This window comes from Microtus pennsylvanicus, chromosome 15, assembly GCF_037038515.1.
Source record: "Microtus pennsylvanicus isolate mMicPen1 chromosome 15, mMicPen1.hap1, whole genome shotgun sequence".
NCBI classification, from domain to species: Eukaryota; Metazoa; Chordata; class Mammalia; order Rodentia; family Cricetidae; genus Microtus; species Microtus pennsylvanicus.
The window spans coordinates 13,803,538-13,815,255 of NC_134593.1; the positions used below are offsets into that span (position 1 = coordinate 13,803,538).

The 11,718-nt window shown below is 46.0% G+C and overlaps 1 protein-coding gene across 3 annotated transcripts in view; it reads right to left on the reverse strand.

Annotated features, from left to right (window-relative positions):
• Positions 1-6,852, reverse strand: part of Slc7a8 (solute carrier family 7 member 8) — a 58,223-nt gene extending 51,371 nt beyond the window's left edge. Inside the window, exons 1-2 of one of the 3 annotated variants that reach the window (XM_075949078.1) lie at positions 6,215-6,606; positions 5,560-5,776 (exon numbers count right to left, since the gene is read on the reverse strand). In XM_075949078.1, coding sequence (XP_075805193.1) covers positions 5,560-5,716 — 157 coding nt within the window. In that variant the 5' untranslated portion in view covers positions 5,717-5,776; positions 6,215-6,606. Of the gene's footprint in view, positions 1-5,559 lie in introns of all 3 variants that reach the window. The other 2 variants (XM_075949079.1, XM_075949077.1) reach the window with 2 other exon arrangements.
• Between the last annotated feature and the right edge of the window lie 4,866 nt (positions 6,853-11,718).

Below are 11,718 nucleotides of genomic sequence, written 5' to 3' on the forward strand. Positions count from 1 at the left end.
TTTCTACTACCACCAAACACAAACAAACACGTAAATAAACACTAGCTAGTTGTGGTGGCACATGGCTATAACCCCAGAACTTGGGAGGCTACGGCAGAAGCATTGTTTGAGTTAGATCAGCTATGTGGCAAATTTAAAGATGGTCTCAGCTGCATAGTAAGAACCTGTGGGGAGTCAGTGCTGCAGCTAAACCTAAGTCCGGTATTGTCGCAGCAAGTATCCCTTATGAGCACACAGTATGCTGAAAACATTACAAACACACGTTTCTTAGACTCTGTGGCTGGCTTGTTTGATTTTAGGCCTAATTCCCACCTCTTCCAGCTAAGTATCTGAATACACCACTGGTATAAAGCTACCTAGCCGGGCGGTGGTGGCGCACGCCTTTAATCCCAGCACTCGGGAGGCAGAGGCAGGCGGATCTCTGTGAGTTCGAGGCCAGCCTGGTCTACAAGAGCTAGTTCCAGGACAGGAACCAAAAAGCTACGGAGAAACCCTGTCTCGAAAATCAAAAAAAAAAAAAAAAGCTACCTAGATATTAGGGAACTCTGTAGACCCATCCCTCACATGGCCAGGAAGGGAGTTAATGAGAACATGACCTGTGTTGGGTGGCTGCCTCAGACTGAGTATCCTCGGAGTTCCTGTAACGGTAGCAGAGGCACGGCCTCCCTCCACGCACCCTCAGCTGCATCCGCATCCCTTACGCTAGAACTTTCCTCTATAGGAATGCAGCAATGACGCTTTATCTATACAAATAAGGACCCCTGCTGAGGTTTTCAAGGAAAACGCCCATTTGATGTACAATAACAGAAACAGGGCTGGCGAGACAGCTCTGTGGGGGGATTGTACCTGTCACCCAGCCTGACAACCCGAGTTCAATATCCAGGACTCAGAGAGTAGCATTAGAGAACTATTTTCCCCAAGTTATTCTCAACCTGCATACACATGAGTAGTACACACACACACACACACACACGCGCACACACACACACACACACGCGCGCACACACACACACATACACGCACGCACACATGCACACACGCATACACACATAATGAGAAAATAAAGAAGAGATAATAATGCTTGAGAGTTTGAAGCTCCAAAATTTTTCTTTGTATGACCTTTGGCAGACTGCTTATCCCTCTGAACCTTCATTTCCTTATCTGTGAGAAGAGATAACGTGTGCCGGGCACATGGAGGTTATTGTGAGGGACGAACAGATACTGAGTGCCTGGCATTGCGCGTGTACTGAATAATGGCTGTCAATGAGAGTTTTGATATCATCAGCAAATCTCTTTTTCTGTTCCCACACCCTTCTAGGTTTAGGGGGAGTTTACATCCACAGTGCACCTGCCACCATGAGGGCCCTTGACCAGCATACACCTGAAGGCAATAGCCTGACAGGACCAGGATAAAGTGTGGCTCAGTGTTAGATCTCTTAGGGCCACCACTGGCAACAACCAGAAAAACTGAAAAGCAACAACTATCCAGGTGGTTGAAATTAATCTTAGCTTAACAATTCGCCAAGCTAGGCTCCCAGCAGTCTTTTAGGTAAATGCCCATTGCTCACAGTTTTTGGTTGTTTTTTTGTTTTGTTTTGTTTTTTTGAGATAGAATTTTGATGCATAGCTAGACTGCCCTTGAACTCATGACCCTATTTCCTTAACCTCTGGAGTACAGAGATCACTGTCAAGGGCTACCATGTCTGGTTTAGACAAATGCTTTTGGGCTGGGGGACTGGGGATTGAACCTGGGGCCTTGTGCACAATAGACAAAGACACACTGTTGAGACAGCCTGCAAGGACTGGGGATTGAACCTGGGGCCTTGCGCACGATAGACAAAGACGCACTGCGGAGACAGCCTGCAAGTGTTTCCTCCCAGCTATCTTCCTGAGTCAACTCATTTCAAGTCACCTGAGTGACTGTTTCTTACTAGACACTCTGCTGCACTGAGGATTCAGAGATGAACGGGACTTCTCTCCTCTCCTGCCCTCTGGTCCTCACCTAGCCCCAAACTCTCCACAAGGGATCACAGACTAAGCCATTACTTGAAATCTCTGTCTCCATCCCTGAAGTCCTTCCTCCCAACCCACTCCTGAGTCGGGAAAACATTCCAAGCAGCCGGTCTTCAGCCAAGCAGCAAGAAAACAACTGTGTCAAAATTCCCTTATTTACAAAATCTCCAAGAATCGCCTTCACTACCCCTCCCCCACATCCTCCAAGAGGCCTTCTTGCCTCTTACACTGCCCCCTTCACCTGCTTTTACCCCAGATGCCGCATAACTACACCACTGTTAATTGTCAGTGCTCCCCTCTTAAAGGACAAGGATCTCATCACCCTGAGCTGACCATAAACAACTTTAGAGCACGGCTCCCTATTGGTCCATCTTACATCCATCCCATCGTAACTGTTACTTCTAGTCATCTGTGCTGACTGTGGATAAAGTTTTATGAGCTTATATGAAACATATTTTAACTGATTCTTTTAAAAACTAGCAGGATGTGAAACAGATCCAAGGCGCATGCTGCTCTCCCACATAGAATCTGATTCACTTAGGAAATTACTTGGTTCTTTCCTTTTCTTTCTGTTTGTTTTTTTTTTTTTTTGAGACAGGGTTTCTCTGTGTAACAGTCCTGGCTGTCCTGGAACTCACTCTGTAGACCAGGCTGGCCTCGAACTCACACAGATCCGCCTGCCTCTGCCTCCTGAATGCTGGGGTTAATACTCACTTCTCTTTTAAAGAGATTTTTTTGGGGACTGGAGAGATGATGGCTCAGAGTTTCAGAGCATTGGTTGCTCTTCCAGAGGACCTGGGTTCAGTTCTCAGCACTACATGGTGACTCACAACCATCAGTAACTCCAATCCCCTCTTACGGCCTCCATAGACACCACAGATGTGTGAAATATACATGCAAGCAAAGCACCTATACACACAAAATAATAAACTAAAATGATTTATTTCTATTTCATGTGGTTGGCTGCAGGCATGAAGCCATATGTACTGCATGCATGCCCGGTGCCCTTGGGTGCTAGAAGAGGATGTTGGATCCTGTGGAACCGGGATTGCAGGGGCTGTGAGATGCCCAATGTGGTACAGGGAATGAAACCCAAGTCCTCTGCAAGAGCAGTGTGTATTCTAAAACAAACAATAAACCTGTTTTAGGTTTATTTGTTTTGTGTGCATACGTTTTGCCAGCTTTCATGATGCCCATGGGGGTCAGAAAGGGGTGTCAGGTGTTCTGTACCTGGAGTTACAGATGGGTGTGAGCCACCATGTGGTTGCTGAGAACTGAACCTGGGTCCTCTTGGAAGAGCAACAAGTGCTCTTAGCCACGGAGCCATCTCCCCAGTCCTTCCTGTGTTTTTTCAAATCACTTCAATTATCTTTCTTCCATCCATGGTAATACTGAGCACCGGATTACAGGGAACGGAAAATACAATCTCTTATGTTTGCACTTGGCCTTGAAAACAACTGAATTGTTATCGCCCACTTGGAAACCCATCCAGAAGAGGACAAAAACCACCTTCTCTTCATTTGGAGGAACAGAGAAAAGATTTTGTCCCATGTCATCCTTAAGAAGAAAACTCTTTCTCAGCTTATCTTGAGTGAAGACAAAATGATTCTAACACTCTAGAAAGACATCCTGACTTCCCTAAAATCACCTGGAGTATTTGGGCCACATTTGTCAATCTTCTTGTCATCAGGAGGAGCTCTTTCCTCTCTCACTAAAGAGTCACACATTGGGCTGTGGCTAGAGCAGTAATATCCACCCTGAAATGGTACTTATTATACCTGAACATGCTCATTAGAAAAAAATATTTAAAAAAATTTAGAAAAAAATTAAAACACACACCCCCCCCAAACCTTATTATATAGGAAAATATTCTCCATCTATGAAAACCTCTATATATTGGGGGATGGGTAAGCAAAGCAGAATCTGGAAGAAAAAGGTTGTGAGTGTGTGTGAACATCTGTGTATGAATCAGACACTTCCCAAGGGCGGGGGGGGGGGGGGGGAATGCTAATCCTATCAGTCAAATCGATGAAAGACGTAACAGCCTCTGGCCTATTTATAGACCTTAAATTGGTATGTGCTATACAGATTGAGTACCAGGTTGAATTTATATTTTTTTCAGAGCAATTCAGATAAAGGAAAGTAAAAGAAACATAAAATATAACAAGAAAACCCGTGACTAATTGTTTATGGAACTGTTCCCTCACAACATTGTTTTTCATAACTGCAAATTCTTAGAGTAATTAGGTAACAGTACGTTTTGAAAAGGGGTTGGAGAGAACACGGTCACTGAAGTCGGGGTGGAGAGGTGAAGAGGATTATCTAAATACTGCAGTGATTTTATTTGACTTCAAGGATGCTCTCCAGTGTCACTCTTGCTCTGAAGCCAAATGTCCCCAAGCGGTTCGTGGAACGCTTTGCCATGTGCCATCCAGAGAAACTAACTCATGGGCAGCAAGACACTGTACACCTTCAAGACAAGTACACAGCGCACAGGAACTCCAGGAGAGACAGCAGCGGCACCTCTGAGGCTGAGAGAACCTCTCCCTGGGAAGAGGCCCTCTGCCAAAGACAGCAGCCTAAAGCCCCATCTTTGGAGGAGGAAGACAGTGACGAGCCACTACCCAGTGCTCATCTCCTGGGCTTCCTTACAAAGGCAAGAATGTCTGTGAAGGCATGGAGTTGTCTCTGGAAGCCCGTGCCTTGCACAAGAGCTGTTGGGAAGAGAGACCTAGACCGACACTCTCAGAACGGCCCAGGCTCTTCTGAAGAGCTTTCACGCCGGAACACATGCTTCCCTCATCAGTTCCTTCTCTAACCCACACTCTAGTTACTCCCAATCCCTTCCGAGAACCTCACAGGGTCTTCCGTGGGCGTTAGTGCACAGGTGCCTCCCACTAGGCAACCAGAGAAACGGCAAACTCCACTTAGAGCAAAACATAGTCCAACCAGCCGGTTCCCCTTCCATATTTTCCTCATCTATGAGACAGGAAGAACAGCCCTGCAGCATCTGCTGTACAAGGGTTACATCAGAGGGACCAGCCTACAGAGTCAGAGCAGTGTTATTGCTGTTTTTGCTCTTTGCGTGACACGCCGGTCGCAGAGCTTCATAACGTAAGACAACAGAATACTAAATATGCTTCCAAAGCGGGTGCACAGCCCGCTGTGGGTGGCTGCTAAATGCTAGTTAAAAATCTAGTCTCAGCCTGAATTAGGATCTCCTGGATCGGAACTGCCTAGGGACGAGCCGGAAAGAATTTGTTACACTTTAAACAAATTCCCAGGCAATGCTTGGGATGTAGGGCCAGTCTGGTTCCTGAACTCTTTTTGTTCTGTTCTGAGGAAAGCACCGCTCTGCCTGGCTTGGCTGAGGCGATGTATGACAGACATCACTCTCCCACAGCTCTTGACCAGGGACTTGGCCAGCGCAGGTGGGGGACAACACAGGTCTTAGATAAAGCAAAGCCATGGAGGGGTTAATGTCCCACGGAGGACCCCGGGAGAGGGGATGGGGTGGTGCTGGGGTCCTAGAGGACCTGGACTCACCTACAATGATCCCACAGGCGCTGACCAATCCGATCTCTTTCTTCAGGGCCACACCGCCGCTTCCCGAGTCAGCCTCGGCCTGAGGGCTGGTGTCTGAGCTGCTCCCACCCGGGGGGTTCTTCGCAGGGTTGTTTCGGTGCCGGGCCCCCTTTTCCATCTTTCTCCGTAGGGTTCGGATCTCCACCAGCTAAAAGGAGCTGTCTCTTTCTAAACGCTTCTTGTGCGTGTAAATGTATAGATACGTGGAAAAAGAGTTCCCAATTAAAACGCCCGTTTCAGAAACAGAGAGCGCTCCTAACCTCTAAAAGTGACAGCAAATGAGAGAGAGCAGCAAATATTCCCACTCTGTACTGACACGTGTCACTCCTGCTACCAGAAAGGGCCGTGTTTTTAAAAGGGAGGTGACCGGCACTCAAGAAGCAGAGGCGGGCACTGGGGAGGCAGAGGCGGGAGGATCTCTGAGTTTGAGGCCAGCCTGGTCTACAGAGCTAGTTCCAGGGCAGGCTCCAAAGCTACAGAGAAACCCTGTTTCGAAAAAAAACAAAAAAAACAAAACAAAAAAACCCCAAAAACAAAACCCCAAACCAATCAAACAAATAAACAAAAAAGGGGAGGTGAAGAGCATTTATATTTAAATACAAAAATAGAACTGTACCAGCGACTCCAGCTGGAATTCTCCGGAAAGGGTTTATCTTCAGAAGCCCAGGATGGCTCTGCTCGGCTGTGTACCGGGCGGGCGGCGGCTTGCCCTGTTCGGGATTCTCTGAAGCCTTTCTAATAAACAGATCGCCTTCACCTTCCCTCAGTCTCTCTTACGAGGAGGGTAAAAGTAGTTCTCGCTAGCTGAAGGGGTGAAGCAGGAGACGTGCTCAGGTACTTTCTTCTCGCTCCTTGGATCGGATTTCCACCTGCTGTGGTTGGCCCTTCTCGCCCTTCTCAGGTCAGAGCTCTGCGGCGCTCAAGCCTCAAACAGCCCCATCCCTGGGTGCCGGCAGAGTGGCTGCTGCGTTTGCGAATGTCCTTCCTTCCCTTTCAGCGGCGGCCGGCGATTATTTGCGGCCGCGAGGCTCCGCCCCCACCTCCTCGCCATCCTCAGCCGCATCTCCTCCCCCCTTCTATTTAAATATTAGTGTCCCCCCCCCCCCGCAAAGATCACGGAGAAAATGGTTTAAAACATTTCTATCTTTTTCCTCCTAGTGGAAGCGAGGGGAAGGGTCGGCCGCAGGGAGAAGTCACTGGTCAAGGCTGCATCAGGTCGCACAGCATTTCTGAGCTCTATAATGCCACGGTTTTGCAGGCTTTTGATGCCTTCAGAAATAAACTGGCCCGTGAGGTGTGGATCATTTGAGGACAAGGTCGAGAAGGCTGTAAGAATAGCATCATCAAGCTGTTTCCTGCAATTGGGGCAGGGGTGGGGGTGGGGAGGGGCTTTGATAGTGGCAGCATGGAAGGATTTAAGGCTGAAGAGTTTCTTTTAGGGACTATCATGAAAGGTAAATAATATCATCAAGAAGATGCAAGGTTCATCTGAAGCATGATAAGGAGGACTCTGATTTGCTCCCATAACTACTAATACTTAACTCACCTATAAATTATTTGACCTTCAGATGGGAGAATTGCAAGCCCCTCGCTGATTACGGAGCAGGTTTACTGACAGTCAGAGATGAGCATCCTTCCAGTACATTGTGCCTCCACTTCCCTGAAGAATTTAATTCAAAACTGTTGCTTTACCTCAAGAACAGTGTCTATTTCTAACTGTAAAGTACTTTGGAAAAACAACATGAAACAACATTACAGACAACGCTGAAAAACTAAAGTTTTTTTTTTTTTAACATACACACACACAATTATTTGCTTTTAAAATAAGTCTCAAAAATAAAATTCCAAAGGGCATGGTGGCACACACCTTTAATCCCAGCACTTGGGATACAGAGGCAGGTGGATCTCTGTGAGCTCAGGGCCAGCCTGAGTCTACATATTGAGTTCTAGGCCAGCCAGAGCTACACAGTGAGATTCTGTCTCAATAAGACAAAGAACCTACTTTCCCAGTCTGACCAGTAGCTACACAAATCTGGCTTCCCTTTTTGGAAAATGTTCTAAAACACTTGAGTATTTTAGGGAGATAAAAACTAAAACCCTTTAGGATGGGGTTGGCTAAGCTATCTCGAAGAGCTTTCCCGGATGGGGCAAAGTCCTCCCAGCAGCTCCTCTCCCATCTGCCCCTTGACCACCCAGCTCAGCAAGTATCGAGAGGTTTCAAAGGTTAAGATCTCAACCCCTCTCTTTCTGTTGGTTCAAGATATAGCAGATTGAAGGCCTCAGCAAAAAAAAAAATAAAATAAAATAAAATAAAAAATAAAAAAAATCGGGAGGGGGAGTAAATCATTTTCAACAAAAAGAATAGACAAGGTTTGGAATATATAGCACAGACCTCCATGGGAGAGAGTGAGAGACTGAGGACCGAGTCAGGCGAAAATAAAGAAGTGGTGTGAACTGTCTCTGGCCTTTCTTGACAACCTTCGAAAGCAAGAAGGGAAAACTTGATGGATTCATTATTAAACAATCCAGTCTTAAGACTTCTGCTCAGAGTTCAACATCAAAGGATAAAATCTTTCTGTTCCCCAGACACGAGTTCTTTCGGTAATGTCTGGTAGTTCTAGTTAGGATGCGGTTGCAGACAAGCACGCGGTGGGTCTGAGAGCTCTCCCGTCTGAAGTGAGTGAGGATGAACAACGGTGTGTACGCTCCAGTTCCCTGGCCTGAGAAAGTTGGGAGAGAAAGAAATTATAAGTGCAAAGAAACTTTGGGGGTACACAGTGTGTCACCAAAGGAGAAAGGGAGGCTTGTTAAAGATTAGTATTTCCATTTCTTTAGTACTTGGAATCTATGAGTGGCTTGCAGCTATTTATTGATGGGAAAATATGAAAGCTAGGAAAGGAACCTCTTTTCCTCAAAGGGACTTTATATTATATGTCTCTAGGCTGCTGCGCTGACATTTTTGTGGTATAAAAACTGTATATGTCAGGATCTCAAGCAACTAATATTGAACACAAGAAAAGAATAAAAGTCTTGGTGTAATATGTTAAGAAAAAATTGTGAAAAATTAATTGAAATCCCTTACATTTTGATCACTTAAGCTATAACTTTGATCCACATTTATCTTTGTACTTTTTCCTTTACTTGTTGCATTTAAATAGTGCTTTGCAACTTTTCTGAATAATGTCTCTTTTTTCCTTTCCCATTAAAAATTTAGATAGACAAAGCCAACTTGTTATTGTTTAATTTTGAGTCAGGGTCTCTCTACGACTAGCCTAGAACTCACTAGGTAAATAAGGCTGGCCTTGAACTCATAGTGATCTATACCTCTGCCTCCTGAGTGCTGGGATTGAAGGAACTAACCCCTCCCCAAAACTTGTATTTTAAGAGTTTTAAAATATTAGGCCAAGGCTCAAAGAAGTGTCTTATTAGAGGTCAAAAAGCAAGCATGGGATCTGCTTGTGGGCCAGCAGATTGTCACTGGCTTACACCGAACTTTCTCAGGACACTGTAGCGAACTGTCAGCCTTTCGGTTTCCTTCGCTTGGAAAGAAACAAGACTTATGCTTTTCTCCTCTTTGGTGGTGGTGGCTTGAGATAGGGTCTCATTATGTAGCCCAGGCTGGCCTAGGAATCTTCTGGTCTTAGGGTCCTTGTGTTTTTGAATTAATGTCATAACTGATTTTTTTAAGAGACCTGCTTTAATTTCAGCACTTCCAAATCTGTTCCGTGAGACTCATGAGCCTTAATCTAGCCCCCGACATGTACCGCTGTCTTTATACACACACCTCTTTTTGAATATTTATCAAGTGCTTACTTTAGTACAGTCCTACTTCCAGTATCTGAGAGACAGTTCTCATCGTTTTCTTGCTGAAAATAAGAAGAAATTGACCCCTTTAACAAGGAAGAAAGTGGTTAGAAGGGGTCGTTTTCTCACAAACGCTCATGACCTTAAAAGAGAGAAAGGCTGTGTGCGGCTGACACCTAGAGCCTGCAGAAGGAGGTGGCCTGAAGGCACGCTGTTGCAATGGCTGAACTCTCACACCCGACTGTCCCTTTGGGAAACATCTGGTAAGAAGTATTAGTACCAAAGCACAGAGCATAGAAGTTAGCCGGTCTATTTCTGCTTTGCTTCCGGAACTAATGGCACTTTATTCTTGCTCTTTGTCACGGAGCTGTGGAGTCCGAGGTACTAATGAGGGACCCGACTGTCCCCTGTTCACAGCCCATGCCGTGACTCTTCTCAGAGCTGTCCAAAGCCAGAAGGAACCCTTCTTCAAAGGAAAGCCACAGACCGGGCCTGAGAGCTCATGCCTGTAAACCCAGCACACAAGAGGCTGAAACAGAAAAACTGCTGTGGGCTCAGGGAAGTTTGGGCAACAGTGTGAAACTTTCTCGAGTACATAAGTAATTATGCAAATAAATGGTGGAATGCGCGTGCCTCGGCACCAGAAAAGCTAAGTCGGGAATCTAGAGGCAGCCTAGGCTGCACAATGTCTAGTCAAACCTAGGCTACACATCTCCAAAATCAAACAAGTCCAAAACCCATGGGACTGGAGAGAGAGTTCAACAGTTAGCAGCACTTACTGCCCTTGTCCGGCTCACAGGCTCAATTCCCAGCTCTCACGTGGCAGCTCACGACCACCTGTAACTCCATTTCCCGAGGATACAATGCCCCCTTCTGGCCCCTATGGACACTGCATGCATGTGGTGAGCAGACAGACATTCAGGCAAACTATCCATCCACACATATCAAATTAAAAGACACCAATCTTTTAAAATATTTATTTCTGAATAAATAAACTGAGTCAGTGAGATGGCTCAGCCAGTAAAGGGACTTTCCAACAAGGTGAAAAACCCGAGTTTGATCCTGGAACCCACATGGTGGAATAAAAGAACCAACTCTTGCGTGTTGTCCTGTGACCACCACTCTATCGCATACGTGTGCATCACCCCTGACACACGCACACGCACACGCGCACACACACACACAGAGAGAGAGAGAGAGAGAGAGAGAGAGAGAGAGAGAGAGAGAGAGAGAGAGAGAGAATAAGTAAGGTAAAAAAGTTAAAACTCGTAAAGAAATAAATTAATTAAAAAATGAGATTTAAGCCAGGCAGTATTGGGGCACCTGGGAGGCAAAAGTAGGGGGGGTGGGTTCTGAATTTGAGGCCAGTCTGGTGTACAGAGTTCCAGGACCGAGGGAAGTCAGGGCAGGGACTCAAGGCGGAAGCTGCAAGCAGGAACTGAAGCAGAAGCCGTAGAGGAACATTGCCTACTATCTTGTTCCCCATAGCTTGCTCAGTCTGCTTTCTAATACAATTCAGGACCAAGCTGCTGAGGGGTTGTACCTTCCACATCAATCATTTAAACAAGAAAATGCCCCCCCCCGCCAGGCTCGTCTATGGGCTGATCTCATCGATGGATTTTCTCAAAGGAGGGGTCCCTCTTCCCAGATGACCCTAGCTTGTACCAGGTTGACAAAAACCAAGCTACACACTAGAGATCTCTGATGATCTCATCCAGAGACACTCTTCAGAGCCTGCCACCCAACCAACACATCAGAACGTCCATGTCCCTTTCTCTCCTACCATCTTAGTTGATCTTAAAATCAAAGTCAACCTTGGTCTCTGTTTTTCTATCCTGAATTTCATTTTTCAGGCAGTCGTCCCAGGTGTGGTATTAGATCTTGTCTCTCTGAAGCAGGTCACTTTGTGCCATCCTGTCCTGCTGCCTGCTGTCCCCATCCCACCATGAGCCACCCAGCAGTTTTAGAAGGAAAAATGTTGCCAGGCACGGTGGCACATGCCTTTAGTCCCAGCCTTTGGGAGGCAAAGTCAGATGAATCTACATGAGTTTGAGGCCAGCCTGGTCAACACAGTGAATTTCAGGACAGTCAGAGATACACAGAGAAACCCTGTCTCAAAAAACAAAAACAAAAGAAGAAAGAAAGAAAAAAAAGAATTTAAAGTTTCCACAATAGAGAAATGGTAAAAGCCTGAATCTTAGCCCTTGAGAATCAGAGGCAAGAAGATCAGTTTCAAGGTTAACCTGAGCAACACCCGCATTTGAGGCTAGCCTGGACTATATAAGACTCTTAAACAAACAAACAAACAGAAGGAAC